Here is a 16,127-nt window from a genome sequence, read left to right on the forward strand (position 1 = left end):
ATGAAGCAAATTTTAGAGTGGCATAAACATGAAATGACCTTCATGAAAGAAAATTGATTGATATAAAATGTATTAATCCAGTAAGAAGGCTGAAAACCTCACCAAGGGTAATTGATAGACTGTATTAACATGCTTCAACTCCCAAATCAAAAATCATATCGGGGTCAACTCAAGTGGTGAATCAATTTATTTAATCAATTCATAATCTTTTCAACTTAATCTACCCCTACTCAAAATATGTAATGTTCTAAAAACAATTTAAGATTAAGAATTCAGTTTTTTTTAACTTAGTTATAAAATCCAAATGGTAATTGTAATCTAACTTAACCACAAGTTAATTAGGACATCCTACAACCTTAAGTACAAACGCAGACCACTAAAATCATCATCAAACAGGACCCGATCCACATTGATTTGATCAAGTCAAGCTAAGGAATAACAATCATAGAAAACAAACCTAAGCCTAAAAAGTGAAAACCTAATAAAAAAATTAAATCTAAAAACAGACCTAAAAAAAATGGCAGTTATCATCAAATTTAGCAATATCAGCATAACTACCACAACTACCACGAGGACTTGACCTATAATTCTACTAGGGTTCGAAATTATCGCAACCTAATTGAAGTCAAGCAAATTATAATCGGTTTTATGAAATATAAAGCAAATTAAAACAACCGATAATCAATTGGTAAGACGACCTAAAATTATAATTTTCCCACACTCTGATAATTCGATCTACTCCTTCTTTCCCTAATTCGATCGAGACCCAATCTACTAACATTAATTTCACAAGTATTTCCTAAGTGTCTTCCGAATTGCTTAGAGAAAAATATATAACTCAACAAATCCCCTATATTCCTATGGGAATTGCAATTAAGCTAAACTCATTAAGTTCCAACTCAAATTGGCTACCTAAGATGTGTAAGTATATTCATATCTTATCCACTAATCAACTCGATTCCTCGAGATTAAATTTAGGCTATTCTATCCATATTCTAAACCTAAAATCCCTCTTCCAAGTTCATTCAGATTAATAGATCATAATAACTGTTGATCAGGTAATTGCAGGCATTAAGCAGGAGATAGAATAAATAGAATAAGATAAAAAAGAATTAATTAGACCAATAGAAAATAAACAAATTATCTACATGTGGGCTCGTTGTAATTCTAGCATGTGAAATTAGCTCATAAGGATTAAAGAGCAAGTAGAAGAGTTCAACATAGACATTGAAATCAAAGAAAAAATAACAAGAGTAATTGAACACTAGCACGATTATGCCATGAAAACCAAAAACCCAAGTCTCTTCTTCCCACGTTGCTCTCAGCTCCTTAATGCCTCCCACACCCTAATCTCACGGCTACTCTTGCTTTTATAGGAGAAAGATATAAAATCCTATCTATATCTCACTATATCTAATTTTCCTCGAAATCAAAGTTCAATTTCCTATCTCATGCAACAAGGGATATCCTTCCTAAATATAAACCAAAATAATCCCCTCTTAATTTTATTCTCTAGACATGCCTTTTTCTTCTCTAGACATGCATGGGACCCACGAAAAATTTAAAGAAGAATGAATACTGGTCCGTTTTAGCTGAATTGGATGGCTGCAGCGCTCTTCTATCGCGGTTGGGCTGTTCGGTTCAGTATTTTCTGCGCATAGAATTTCATCAAGTCTTATCTTCTTCATCCGGTTTTCAATTGACGGATCGTTTGAACCGTTGCTCTCCTAACTCGATAAGCTTTTAATACATATGCAATTTGCACCAAAAACTCTAGCTTAACCTGTTCAAGAACACCGAAAACTAAGAGGCTGGAAAAGATCGTTGAATTAACTCCAATTCGTATAATATCAAACCAAAACTAGTCAAAACCACTAAAACCTATCAAAATTCATTTATATGAAAATTAAACTAAAAAAATACTAAAACTAATCAAACCACTAAAACCTATCAAAATTCATTTATATGAAAAATAAACTAAAAACATATTAAAACTAACAAAAATTCAACAAACTAGCCGCAATTATACTCGTAGAAAGTACTGAATAACTCTATTTTTATGTAGTTAACAAAACACAACCGCAATTGAAAATCATAACTGATTGGATCTAGAATACTAGTTAGTAGAAGAAGAGCGGTTTGCAGTTCGATACTACGACAAGCTTTATAAGATCATCTCGTAATTCTACAAGGATTGAGATTATATTACTTTCAGAGATAATACTATAAGACTTTGCTCCATCCAATATGACGATTAACCGACTGGCATATCTTGCACGTCCACGTCTCTAGTGATTGTCCTGACAATCACGTCTCTTATTTCTTTTCTTGGCTTTGGTTAAAATGTACAATCACTTCATTAATTGTTCCAAAAGGAAAAATAAAAACAACAAATAGAGCATTCAGCTTATAAAATGTATGCTCCTTGTTGTTAACTGAAATGTTATAAATTGACCAAATTCAATAATCTCAATCCATCGCTATTCTTTCTGAGCTTCTCTTTCCCTCGGTCTCTCTCACTCAAATAGAAATCGAGAATAATGGAATATATGTCCAAAAATGTGAGAAGAGAGCTTGGCCCGTTACAGGTGGAGCAGAGGCGGCTACGTGCGGCTTGGCACCATGGAGGGAGAGGACTCAGATACCCCCACAACATATTGGAGGCGGTGGCAGTTCTGCTTCCGCGTTAGGCTCAAGCCAAGGCACAAGGGCTTTTTTTTTTTTTTGCTGAATAAGGCAGAAGGGCTTTGGTCACAAAGAAACCCGACAGCTTTCCCAGCAAATAAAACTGATTCTGCAACACGCATATGCATGTACCCAGGCAGCATATCCTAAAAAATAGCATGAGAAGAAATAAACAACCTGCTATGCATTACTAAGTCCTAACTATTGCACCGGGAAATCAATTCGACCAAAAAAATACAAAGCAATCTCGTACTTGTAAACAACTGGATGATTAGAAGAGGGACGCATAGGTTATCCTATAGTAGATAGAAAACCTTAAAGGATTTCTTCTAGATCCATGTGCAGTCCTTGTAACTGAAAAATAAATAAGTAAATAAATGACCACTATAATGGACTCTTTCAACTTTCTCTTGTCTAAAAAAGTAAATCTCGACAGTCAACATCTCTCAGCGGTTTGCAGTGATTGAAGGCCATTCATTGCATTTATTTATTTTTTTCCTTTCTGCTAGATAAAGGCATCCATTGTTGAAAGTGAGAAAACACTTGGCCTAAACCATTTCCAATTCCCTAACAAGACGGGATTGTGTGGATTTGGAGATGCTTTGAGGCTCGGTGATTTCCACACAGGCAGCCCAATGAGCTAAGTTATGAGCGAAAAAATTACTCGCCCCAGGAGTAAACTTTTTATCCAAAGAATCACAAAAAGAGACAAAAGGTCGAAAGCACGTAGAATAGCTGGTAAAAAGGTAAAAAGTTGGTCCTCCAATATCTGAGTTAAGTTCATTCACCAAATTGTCCTTTGCGTCCTCAAAAAGGCTAAGGTTGGAGATGGCAATCCCTAGTGCACATTCAATGGTTTTTTCTTGCAGCAAAAAAGTTCGCCTTGCAAGGAGTCTCCAGTGGAGCCTTTGAAGGCCCACGCATGAACAAGAAAGAGAGGCTTTAGTGTTGATTGCAGCAATACCAGCCCATGAGCTTGAGGTTGTGGCAGCAGTGCTAAAACAGAGAAATGGAGCTGATCCGAGGAGCACCGAAGCTTGCAAGTGGCCTCTGATAGAGACAGCTTTGAATACCAGGCTTCTTGATACGCTTGAAGCCTATCGTTGGTAGTTTGAACTGCCAGAAGGGGATCGAGAACCATAGGAGCAAAGTCGAGTTTTGTTGCAATGTTCCCAAAGGAATTCCACACAAATGGCAGCCTGCAATAAGAAACTACGATGGATATAGGCTCTTCATAGCATTTACAGATTGACGTTTGGCAGATATTTAGGAAAACAAGGACAAATGAAAGGAGACTTAAATTCAGCAACAGAGCGATGAAGCCAATGCAGACTAGTATTGATTGACAGTAGATTCTTTCCTTCTATTTTTTATCCGTAAAATTGTATACATGTACTATCGATCCTTTCCCCTTTTTTTTTTAGTTTTATTTATTGTGAAAAATTTATGCGAGTATTCCCAAGAACAAGTGGCACCACAAGTAAAGGATGGAGATTGAGAGATGGTCCACTTCTTTTTGACTCATCATATTATACAAATGTTTAGGCAAGCAAGAATACAGATGAGAATGAGATATGTATATGACCTTTGGAGGCAGTGAGGGAGAAAGGATCCATCCACTTCACCATATGAATACATTCTGGATGTGAGAAATCTTAGGCTACTCCTCTCCTCCGGTATCCTCTTGGCACCTTCTTCTCAGCTCCTCTCCACATTTAGAAACGGGGAGACTATTGAGTGAGGTGAAATTGGGAAACCACTCAGGTAGAAAGCCTTCAGATTCCGACAGGATTTGATTTCTAAACTTTCAAGGTTAGTGAGGGGTTGAACCCACCATAGGAGAGTCCCCAGTTTTTCGATCACCTCTAATTTCAACTTGCGGAGTTTGGTGAATTGTAAATTAGACGGCATCGGCATGTCTTCTGACTCCATTATTGATAAGTCAAGTTTTGGACAGCGGAATAGCCTCGATGACTTGAGAGTGATGAGAAGCGGAAGAATCAGTTTTCCGGGCAGAAACTTCAAGGCTTGGCAATCAAAAATATTTAAATATTGGAGGTTGGAGAGGTACTGGAACCACCCAGGCAAAGACTCCGTCATATGAATTCCTTCGATTATTAGGCAGCGAAGTTTGCGATGGCCCTGCAGCTGCAGGAGATCGTTCATGCCTTTATCACCGCCATCATCATCGGCGTCGTCATCATCCTCGGTGAATAAATCAAGCTCTTGGCACCAAGAAATTTCCAGCGTCTCAAGGACGGTTAATTATCAGAGAATCGCCCGCAAAGGGAGAGCTTTCAGTCGAGGGCAATGAGTAATTCTTAGTATCTGAAGAGTCGGGACGGACTGAAATAACTTCACCGGCAAGTGCCCTGCATCCACCATTCCAGTGATAGAGAGGGACTTCAATACAGCGAGAGATGTAGAAGATATGGCTATCATCTGATTCTTTATTATCGTCGATGGAGATGGATCAATCGGCTCCTACGTCGATAGTTGGGGGGCGAGGGGAAGTAGTAGTGGATCGTGGTGGGGGAGTAGGAGTGCAGTTACAGTATTCCTCATCCTCCATCCCACTCATAGTAGCCGTTGGCATGTAAGAGAATCTTGGGCAGCCAAGCTTACCGATCGAACGTGATATCACCTCTTCGCGGACACCAGGAAGACGTAGTGCTTGTAGATTTGTAAAACACGAAACGTCCAAATAAGCAATCACAGTGCGCTTTTCAACCATAAGAAACAGGAATTTTATTCTCCTCTCTCTCACAAACCCTTTCGACTCACCCAGACCATTGTGGTACATGCATGACGAGCTCCTTCTTGAACCTTTATGGCCTGTGAGCTATCAATGGTGATGCAATTATCTCTTGCTACCAAATCTGCAAGGTCAGGCATCAAATCATGCATTTTGCATCTTACAACTTTTATGTCTTGGAAAAAGGATCTCGAAAGTAGCTCCATGAAGTAATCGTGACCTACCTCTTTGAGGGTTTTCTGATCGCCTAGAGGTTTAATAAATCCCTGGGCCATCCAAAGATGAACGAGCTCACGTGGTTGTAGCTCAAAATCTTGCGGAAATAAGCTGCAATAAGCAAAGCACTGTTTCAAATGTGACGGCAGAAAATCGTAACTCACCTTAAGCAATGGCATGATATCACCTTCTTCTTGATTTATTCTTGATAAATCATTATTCTTGAAGTTCAACCGTTCTTCTTCAGTGTTTCTCGAGAAGAACAGCAATCGCCCTATCGTCATAATTACAAGGGGAACTCCCACACACTTCTTCAGCATTTCTTTAGCAATTACTTCTAAATTTTGATTTCTTCACTCATGTTCTTCCTTCATTGCTATAAACGTTATCAGGGAGAGCGAATCATTTTCGGATAAGCCACTATATTCACGAAATTTTGGAGTCATAGTTTTTGCGACACGAGGATCGCGAGTCGTCGCCATTATCTTACTTCCTTTGGCACCATTTCCTTCATTCCACACATTGGTAGGGGCAACTCATTCACGTCGCATGCTCGCAGTATTTTCCTCAGAATATCCTCCACATTGAAATTGGTTGACCTACAAACCCAGAGTGTCATCTCGAAATATTCCTTCACGCTCTCATCATTGAATACTAGTCGTCTTCCCTAGGCCTCCAACACCCACTATTGGAAAGATGGAAAAATTCTCCTCAAAATTAGGATTGAGTAAGAACTCGATAATTTCCTTCTTGTTAGTATAGTAGCTGATTAAAGGGACAACCAACCAGTCTTTGTCCAGCTGGTATAAAACACAATCTATCTATAATCTATAACCCTTACAAAAGGGCCAAGCTCAATTAATTGTTTCTCGATTTTTTATTTCAAAAATACCCCTGATTATTGCAAGTTATTACTTTCAAGTTCCACACCATACAATGTCCGGCCATTAATTGTATCCTTCGTTCTTTGTACCTTTACCCACCTGCCACATCTTTCCAAGTACATATTTCCCTATTATCCTCCCAAACATGGGAAAATAAAGTATTTTTGGTGAAATTATTTTCCACGTAAACAATTTTCCTTTGAAAAGCTATTTACGTGAAACAAACGGAGCCTAATATGTTATAGGTACAAAAGCTAACATGTCTTCCCACTAATTTTAATTTGATATTCAATATGTCTAATTGGAAAACCATGATCATAGTATATAGGCCTTAAGTGGCATCGTTAACTTTAAATGTGATCTATAATTCATTAAAAAAATCTCGTGATCATGACCAAATCAAAGTCCAAGCGATGAATTAATAGTCAATAGACTGGCATAACATTGTATTTCATTGAAAAAGAATTAGAACCTTTTTAAGTTAACAATAAAAAGTCCACAAATTGTACTGCATGAGTACCAAAATGATATTTTAGTCCAATTTTGTTGGATGTGATCTGTTTTAGTTAATTGTATAGATAGATGGATAATTAAGACGTATAAATTTCGAAATTCTTTTGGAGGATGCATGAAGAAATGATAAAAAAATATTAATCAAAGTTTATAGGTGATTTTTTTAAAAAGGTTAGGGATAAAATAGGGACGGCGGCACATGGCTTGCATGTGAGTATCAAAATAATATTTTACTCAACTTTTGTAGGATGTGATCTGTTTTTGTTAATTAGAGATAGATAGATAGATAAGACCCTCAAATTTTGAAATTCTTTTGAAAGATGCATGAAGAAATCAAAAGAAGGGATAAAAAAGAAAATAAATCAAAGTTTACAGGTGAATAAAAAAAAGGTTAAGAATGAAAAAGGGAAGGCGACACTCGGCCTACTGATATTCGAATAGAGGAGTCTATATATATATATATATATATATGAAAGTAAGATAAAGGTGAGCTCCACCAGATGTCTTCAAAACGCTCCATTTCCAAACGGAATTTTCTCATTTTTTTGAGTTTTTTATAAGATTATTTTTAAAATATTTCAAAATATATAGATATAGAATTGTGGGACCGTTCATTATTTTCTTCATTTTTAAATTTTCTTTAAAAATAATACTTTTGATTTAATTTTAAGTTTTTAAAATATATAAATATAGATTTGTAGGACCAGTAGTTATTTTTTCAATTTTTTCGATATTTCTAGAAAACAAATTTTACTTTGATTTTTAAAATTTTTAAAAACATAAAAATATAGATAATGGATCAATCATAATTTTCCTAGGTTTTGAGCTTTTTTTTACAAAACAAATTTTTTTATTTTAAACATTTGCATATAGATTTATAGAATCCATTACTTTTTAAAAAAAAATTCTTAAGTTATAATTACTAGAAAAAGGGTACTTCAACTTTTCAAACATAACCTATAAATAAGGTGGCAATTACGATGAAATTTCACTCAAATAATAGTATAAAATACGAGATATAAGATTTTATGCAAAAGATCCAAATAAAACAAATTATATAAGATGATATTTGTTTTTCAAAAAATTAATTACATTATATTTTCTTAGATATGGTATGTTATATGTTTGGTTTTCAAAAAACACATCAGATTATATTTTTTTATAGATAGAGATATATGATGTACCATCTATATTATATTCTATAAAAAACGAAGGTACTGCACACAAACCGTTTGAAAAATATTGCCTCTATTATAGTTCTTCAATTTTTCGCGCGCACGCAATTTTAGGTTGGTATGTCAATAGTTAGACTTTTGGATGTGACTTCTTCAACTTTTTGCTTTTTTTCGCACTTAAACTTTTGCAGAACTTTGTAGTTCAACAATTTTGTGTATGTGGTGAAGTGTTAATATAAGACACAACATAACGTCATATGAATCTTGATAATGTTGAAGATAAAATTTCATCTTGCCATGGTTAAAAATTTTCTTCTTAATTTTTATGCATGTTCTTGATGATGTTGAATTTTTCAAGACGTATTGATTTCCCTCTTAATGATTTTAAATTTTTCAAGACATATTGAGTTCCCTTCTTTTGTTTAATTTTCTTGAACGCACAATCTTAATCATAAGGCACTAAAAGATAAAAGAATAAGATAGATTGTTAAAATGTCTTGTGATCAAGATAAGTCGATATTGAAGCAGAGATCAATCTTATCCAAAAAAATCTTAGCTCATATGCTCACGATTCTTTGTAATTTCATCCCAAAAAAAAGGTACATGCCGATGTTCATTCATTTAATCAACCTTATTCTTCTTGCTAACGAATATGCGATTATTCCATACAAATATAACTTGCGGATGTACATATACCCGCTACACAAAGAGTTATATAATTCTAAATAAAAATGAAAACTCAATCCTTATTTATATATCCTCTCCCCTTTTCTTTCTTTTTTTTTTTTGGGGGGGGGGGGGGGGGGGGGGGGGGGGGGGGGGGGGGAGGTGTTGGGGTGGTTTCAATTTTTTGAGAATTTGGAAAAATTCCCTCTTTTGGCTTTTGGATTGTTCAGCTAACCTTCTGAATTGCTTGAATATCACATACAACCGTCGTTTAAGGCTCTTCTTTATTAGTTGAATCTTAACATCCACTACGGTCGGTCGACCACCGCGGCACCGAGATTCGCAGCTTGGCGGGGCACCAGCTGCCCTTGCGCCATCACCAGCGAGCGGTACACCTCAATAATTACCTTTTGATCGTACTCCTTCCGTGGGACCCTTCCGAACTTGTCAATAGCGGCATCTCCTCCGTACCCCGACCCGAGCAGCTGTGACTCGGCAAATCCCAGCATCATCCTCACATATGCATCCCGCATCCAAGCAAACAGCTTCTTGGCAGATGATAGCCGGAGCAGCAGCTTCAGCCTCGGCTTAAGCCTGAGGCGGAAGCGAAACCGCCGCAGCCTCCACTCTGTGGAGGCAGCTGGGTCCTCTCGGCCCATGCCGCCAAGCCGCTGGTAGCCGCCTCTGCTCCGCCTGTAACGGACCACCTCTCTTCTCACATTTATGGACAAATCTTCCATGATTCTCAGTTTTTCTTTGAGTGACAAAGACCAAGGGAAAGAGAAGCTCAGAAAGAATAGTGATGGATTGAGATTATTAAATTTGGTCAATTTATAACATTTCAGTTAACAACAAGGACCATAATACGTGAGAAAGGGAATTTGGTGCAGTGACATAAATCGCCACTTGGAACCATTAGGTATCGGGTACGATCCCCGTCAGTGGGCTATATGCCCCTTCTATTTAACTTTGTTATTTCATTCTCGTACTAAGTCTTAAGCCTCCCTTATGATCGAAAAAAGCGAGCATAATATGTTGCAAGTTTAATGCTCTATTTGCTGTTTTTTATTTTTCCTTTCGGAACAATTAATGAAGTGATTGTACATTTTAACTAAAGACAAGACAAGAAATAAGTGCCGTGACTGTCAGGATAGATGAAATATTCTGAAATGATTCTAAGTTTGATCGTCACTTGATCCTCTAGGAGAGAATTATTGAGACGACCGTAATAGCAAACGTCATGGCACATTGCTTAAGTGCCTAGTACTGACTTTGTTAATCCTATTTGTACTTCCTCATGATGGAAGACGTGTATATAGAATCATCGTCTGGGGACTTCTCATGGACATACAAGATAGGCCGGTCGATTAATCGTCTATTGGATGAAGCGATGTCCTGTACATAATCTCAATCCTTATAGAATTACGAGATGATCATATAAATCTTATCATAGTACCGAATCGCAAACCGCTCTTCTTCTACTAACCAGTATTCTAGATCCAATCAGTTACGACTTTTAATTGTTGTTGAGTTTAGGATATCTAAAGCGTGTTAAGCGACACATGCCTCTATCGAGGCCGATTCGTGCGTATGGGTTTCTTGGTTCATAAGTAGTGGCCGGGTTTGATGGTTTTTGTTGTCCCAATTCTGCCCCATTTGATTTGATCCAACTTTTCACATCAGATATAGCAAGAGATTTATGTTTATACAGTATAAACTGGTTAACCATACAAATACTATCTCCAGGAGTTCCATAATCAAATGAATAAATAAAATGCAGAGGAAGAAGATGTACTGTGGTGACATTAGGAGTTTTGATTCAATTCATGTTATTCTTTTTTTTCTTATACTAGATCCATGAGTCTCGATCGTAACAGAAAAAATATTATTAACACGAAAGTGATTCGATTGCAGCCAATTGAAAAGCAAATCCAAAGTAATGCCGTAGACCTAATGAAAAATTGATGTTGTCATGTCCACATTATTGGGGTGGGGTTAGAAATTGAGTCGCCCATAAATGCAAATGAGGGGGAAGCCCCCTCTCACCTAGATTTCACGCCTCAGCACCATCTTGCCATGAATGAAGAGAATGTGTCTTTCATTTTTCACCTAATCACACTCTAATATATCTTTAATTCTTGCACCAACATCAACAAAAACTTGGTTGCGTGGTTGAGTCATTGTTCGAGCCGTCTCACTGAGAAGATTGCAGTCATATGAGGAGTGCCCGTCGGATATGCTCAGCACATGTGCAAGGAAATTGGGGAAAAAAAAAAAAGGAATGAACATCCTGTGCATATGTACGGTGATTCTGGTTTGGTTTTAAACCTTTTTGTAGCCCCTCGGCCAAAAACATGCAAAGGATTGAACTTGAATTATGTGATGAAATTATGCATATAAGAATCATTAGTCGATTTCATGAAATGGGAGTGGGAAAGACTTGCAATGGGTGACCGCTCTTGCAAACCCCTATCGATCCGTCCTTGTTTCACGGTTTGTCCTTGACACATCCTTGTTTTAGAGCATTTATCGGTTTTTTGCTTACTAGAGCCTACATCATCTTCAATGCATGATGATGGGCATGATCTTTAATGTAAGAGGGAAAAATCATGATCTTTGATGTTTCTTATGTCTGGTCCTATCACAAAGCAACTTCCAAATGAGTTCACAAAAAAAAAAAAAAAAGCCTTCCAAAATGGCATGGAGCCTTTATGAGTTACTACATCATATTAAAGACAGAGTATCAGTTCATGAACTATCCTATAACCAAAAAAATAATAAATAAAGAGGAGTAATTTGAAGATTTTGTTGTGCTGAACATAAGCTCGACGTTGGGTGCCACCGTTCCTTTCTGAGGAGCATGGCACGCTTCCTCTCGCGCAACGTATCGAGTTCCTCTTTCGGCTCTACGGACATTGTGTTTCACGTCAACTTTACGCTTCTGATCTAGCACCATCCCGTATCTTTAGACAACGATCAACGGAAGTAACTCTTCCAGTTCGAAAATTTGTATCAAGGATACTCTTATGCCGCTTTTCTCCAGGCTCCTCTATTTTTCCTATGACATTTAAATCATCTACGAAATCCTCGTCAGCTTCTTCTTTCAGCTCGGAGAGCAAACTTGCTATCCTTTTAGCGCGTACCCACTGTCCCGCCTCACGGTTAACCCGCTTTGACCCAAGCGTGGTCCGCACCTGCCCGAATATCTCCATGAGTACCTGCTTATCGTACTCCTTTGGTGGGGCCCTCTCGAATACCCCACCGATGTTGGGCCCTTCAAAGCCGTCGTAACTGCCAGCAAGCTGCATCTCTGCGAGCACTAGCATCATCCTCACATACGAGTCCCGGAGCCATAGGAAGAACCCCTTGGCAATTGGCTTCCGAGAGGTCTTCCCGCTTCTCTGCCTCAGGGCCAGGCCTGCCTCCACCCTGCCAGCCCTCTTGAATCGGGTTGGTGAGCCACCCAATCGCTCATAGCCCTTCCTCCGTGGGCGGTAGCCCCTTGCGCCTACGCACATATGTGCGGAGGATCCTTCCATTAATATTGATCTCGAAAGAGCGCACGCGAGATGGCTAACTTGAGATGAATGAATGAGTTTCATTTTTAAAGCGATAAAAAAGAGGAGATGTAGGGTCAAAGTAATTTTCGCGTATTGAACTGTACAGCAGAGCAAACTTTATAATTACGTTGGAGAACACTTCGTCAACCTTAATTTTCGCGATTATGTTGTACGATTTGACGTGTAAATAAAAAGTAAATAAAATTTGTTTACCCAAAAAATGGTAAATGAAAAATTAAAAATGAATAGCAAGAATAGTTCTACCGAAAACAGAAAAATAGAACATGTCTTTAGCCTGGCTGACTAAAATCAATTACCGCTACTAACATGAGTTAGTTTAACAGTTCAGTATTTATTCTCCTTAATTAATGTCTCAAATTTGAGTTTTGAAAATGAAGAGAATCCATGCAATGAAAGTTTTACCCCGTAGACTGATCTAATTCGAACTGGATTAATTAGGGTCATATGAGCTTTGAATATCAGGATACACTCTCGAGGGGAACGATTATCGCTCGTGCATCAGTTTGCCCTGGCTAGCTAATTGGTGTTTCCAATTGGTTCACCGTATGGCCAAGCACCAGTGGATAGAAGATCGAGGAATAGTGAATGCAAATGAAGATAACTGTTTATAAAAAAAATACTTTCAAAATAATTTTTAAGTCGTTCACAAAAAAAAAAACTAAGTTCATATAACATATACATCATAGGAATGCAAATAACACATACACAAATCCACTTCTTGTCTGATAAACACACCGCATCAAATCGGACATTAAATTTTCTTTTCCCGTTCTTACATTGACCCCGAGAATTTCGTACATATTTCTCTCTTCCTCCTCCCTGCTTTTTCATATCTCGTGATCTCACTAAAAAATAATGATTATTTGTACTTGGTGATGTGTTTGAGTCTGCTTTACGATTGCAGAAGCTTCGATCGTTCCTTCGGTGAATGGTTCCTTAACCCTCTTCACACCCTCCCGGAAGAGGAGGAGGACAAGAAAGCTGTTCATCATAGACTCATAGGAACCACAGAATTTAGCTTAGGCTGGCATATGAACGTTACGACAATGTCCATTTGCTTACCAAGAGACAAGAGTATACCAAAACACAGCCCGTGTTCAAGAAACAGCTAGGAACCATCCTTCCCCTGTCCCACTTTCACAACCTTCCGAACAATGTATACCCCTCAAAAAGTAGTACCGTCCCATGAAGCAACGTGCTATGAATGACCCCAAACGATTAATCATTGTGTGGTCTGAAAATTCCGGCTGCGCACTGCCCTGAACCGATTCAAATGATGGGTTAGGATGTTGATTGCTCTCCTCAACTCTAATAGGTACCGGAAATATTTTATACAGTCTGATTAATTTGATGTGATTTGATGTGATGGGAAAATAATCTTACTTCATTACAGCAAATATATTTTTTTAATATTTTGTACAGTGTAATTAATTTGACGTTATCGAGAATAAGATGCTCTCGGGAACCGGATAGGACTTATCGGGGAAGGACTCTTTTGTCCTTAGTTATGACTGTTTCTCTTAAGAACTGTCCCAACGGTCGCATTCCTTTCGTGCAACTCAGGAGCTACTCAACACAATTCTGCTGAGGCATTTCATAATGAAGAGCCAGCTCCCTCTGTCTAGCGACGAGGACGAGGACTATGGCCGCCTTTCAGCTGCCTCCGGCGCCGCCTACTGCTGGTGGAGGTCCACTGCGGCCTTCGACGAGTACTGCATGAACGAAAACAAGCAGCTCCCCTCCATCACCGGCCTCACGAGGCAGGTCCGGCTCCTGAGGGAGTTGGAGAGGCTGGCCCTGGTAGTGGCAGGGGACGGCCTTGACGAGCTGAGGCAGAAGCTGTTCGCGTATCGTGTGGGGGACTTCTGGATCCCTGCAGGCGGGATCCCACGGGAGGAGATGGACATCCCAGCGGCGAACACGGTGCTCCTCACGGGCTTCACCGGGTCGGGCAAGAGCTCCCTCGTCAACCTAATGTACAGCGTCCTGGGCCGCGCCGGGCTCATTCCATTTGCCCAGACTTCTTCAGGTAACCGAAAAACTATACATCCGATTTTAGAAGATCGAGGGCATTGTAGGAAATTCCCATGCATTAAACTGACCATGTCATATCCTTATGGTATTGATACGCCCACATTAATTTATCGAGAGGACTTTATAATTGTAAGGGCAAATCCGGGACGTACATGCTCTTGATAGCCATGAATCAATCGGTTTAGCATATCGAATGCAATAAATCTTTATTGAAGTACTCGGACACAAAGCAATAATGCTTCGCTTCTCTGCATTCCGGCAGGGAAATCATCAGAAAACACGACGATGTTCCTGCAAGAGCACAATGTTCTGAGGTCGGTAAGGAGCGGTTTTTGCGTGTACGACTCGAGGGGATTCAATTATGACAATGTCAGCGAGGGACTGGATGAGCTTTCCGGCTGGATGAGCGAGGGGGTCCACCATAACCAGCCGTGCGTGCGACCAGGGGATCAAGGGCCGGCGGAAGAGGATTCGGAGTCTTTCATGTCGACATCTTCTTCGAAGTACGTAGTGAGGCGAGTGAACTGTGTGCTGGTGATCGTCAATATTGCAGAAGTTTACCAGGCAATGAAGGGTGGTGATCTCAAGCCACTGATGGCAACTAAAGAGCTCTTCTGCTTTCCTCCTCTGAGAGTATGCGGTAAGCTCTCTTTAATCCCTTCTATATACTTTTCACTTTTTCAGCTCGCCTCACAAAAACTCGAACATGGCCTTGGATATGATTTTTATTCGATACTTTGCAGCATCGTGTTAATAAAAACAATTTGACAGTTTTTTGGTTGTTGGTCCTGCAGGCGAGTACCCGATCCTAATCACGACACATGGTGACATGTTACTGCCCAAGGAGAGGCTCGAAGCCCGGTTGAAGATCACAGAGATCCTCGGGATCTCAGAGGCCACAGGGATGTATGACATTGTGTGCCTAACGGAGTACGGGTTCTTGGCTGAGGAATCAGACCCAGTGACGGCATTTGCTCTGGCCGAAACTGTCTACCGGGCACTCCTGATCTCGGACCGGACGCATGTCCCTAGGAGGAGCCCCCGGGATTGGGCACTTATGGTGATTTCATGGCTCCTCTGCTTCTTCGGAGCCATCTTCTCGTTGCTGGCCGAGTTTTGCTCCAAACTCGGGAGGAGAAGATGCTTTAGGATATGAACTAATGATAAGCAATCCCTAAGTGATGTTATATTCTCATAGTGGACTATAGGAACTGACATCGATTCGGTATATATATTATAAGGTCGCCCCGCGCAATATGCGAAAGGGTTCGCAATATTAACAGTAATCTATATATGGAGTACTGCACATGTATGAGTAAATCGATGTAAATGAAAATATTGAGCATAGTAATTTAACTACTAGCGAAAGGTTCATTGATGTTGGCCAAACATGTTTTACAGAAATCGAATGCTGACTTATTTATCCAACCCAACCTGTCCATTTCATCAAAAAAGCCATGTTCATAATCAAAACATGTTTAACAGGATGGACAATTCGACATCCCCAATCGGGAATAGTCCGGTTAATATGCAGAGAATAGCCCGTAATCTCATCGAGAAAACATATCTAGGAAGGTTCCTCGCAGCAGCCTTGCCATAATAGGAATTTCTTGTCTTT

The 16,127-nt window shown here is 39.2% G+C and overlaps 3 protein-coding genes and 1 long non-coding RNA gene across 4 annotated transcripts; 1 reads left to right on the plus strand and 3 right to left on the minus strand.

Moving 5' to 3' along the window:
* Nucleotides 1-2,920: 2,920 nt before the first annotated feature.
* Nucleotides 2,921-6,118, minus strand: LOC116187389. The gene is made up of 3 exons (XR_004152039.1): nucleotides 5,665-6,118; nucleotides 4,271-5,564; nucleotides 2,921-3,884 (listed from the first exon to the last, which is right to left on the minus strand). It is a non-coding gene; the product is annotated as an uncharacterized LOC116187389 (long non-coding RNA).
* Nucleotides 6,119-9,202: 3,084 nt separating this feature from the next.
* Nucleotides 9,203-9,634, minus strand: LOC116188856. Its single transcript, XM_031518317.1, has one exon. It carries the CDS (start codon nucleotides 9,632-9,634, stop codon nucleotides 9,203-9,205), a length of 432 nt encoding a protein of 143 aa, XP_031374177.1.
* Nucleotides 9,635-11,488: 1,854 nt separating this feature from the next.
* Nucleotides 11,489-12,488, minus strand: LOC116189049. The gene has a single exon (XM_031518573.1). It carries the CDS (start codon nucleotides 12,431-12,433, stop codon nucleotides 11,828-11,830), a length of 606 nt encoding a protein of 201 aa, XP_031374433.1. The 5' UTR covers nucleotides 12,434-12,488; the 3' UTR covers nucleotides 11,489-11,827.
* Nucleotides 12,489-14,019: 1,531 nt separating this feature from the next.
* LOC116187534 lies at nucleotides 14,020-15,887 on the plus strand. Its single transcript, XM_031516275.1, has 3 exons — nucleotides 14,020-14,504; nucleotides 14,772-15,149; nucleotides 15,304-15,887. The coding sequence occupies exons 1-3, from the start codon at nucleotides 14,075-14,077 to the stop codon at nucleotides 15,663-15,665; spliced, it is 1,170 nt and encodes a 389-aa protein (XP_031372135.1). The 5' UTR covers nucleotides 14,020-14,074; the 3' UTR covers nucleotides 15,666-15,887.
* The last annotated feature ends 240 nt before the right edge of the window (nucleotides 15,888-16,127 follow it).

Source organism: Punica granatum, chromosome 8 (assembly GCF_007655135.1).
Source record: "Punica granatum isolate Tunisia-2019 chromosome 8, ASM765513v2, whole genome shotgun sequence".
Classification (NCBI taxonomy): Eukaryota; Viridiplantae; Streptophyta; class Magnoliopsida; order Myrtales; family Lythraceae; genus Punica; species Punica granatum.

Excerpts from the sequence above, each read along its gene's own strand:
- LOC116187534 (XM_031516275.1), top strand. The coding sequence starts at position 14,075 with ATGAAGAGCCAGCTCCCTCTGTCTAGCGACGAGGACGAGGACTATGGC. Across the intron at positions 14,505-14,771 it reads ATTTGCCCAGACTTCTTCAG|GGAAATCATCAGAAAACACG; the intron begins GTAACCGAAAAA and ends GCATTCCGGCAG. Across the intron at positions 15,150-15,303 it reads TCCTCCTCTGAGAGTATGCG|GCGAGTACCCGATCCTAATC; the intron begins GTAAGCTCTCTT and ends TTGGTCCTGCAG.
- LOC116189049 (XM_031518573.1), bottom strand. The coding sequence starts at position 12,433 with ATGGAAGGATCCTCCGCACATATGTGCGTAGGCGCAAGGGGCTACCGC.
- LOC116188856 (XM_031518317.1), bottom strand. The coding sequence starts at position 9,634 with ATGGAAGATTTGTCCATAAATGTGAGAAGAGAGGTGGTCCGTTACAGG.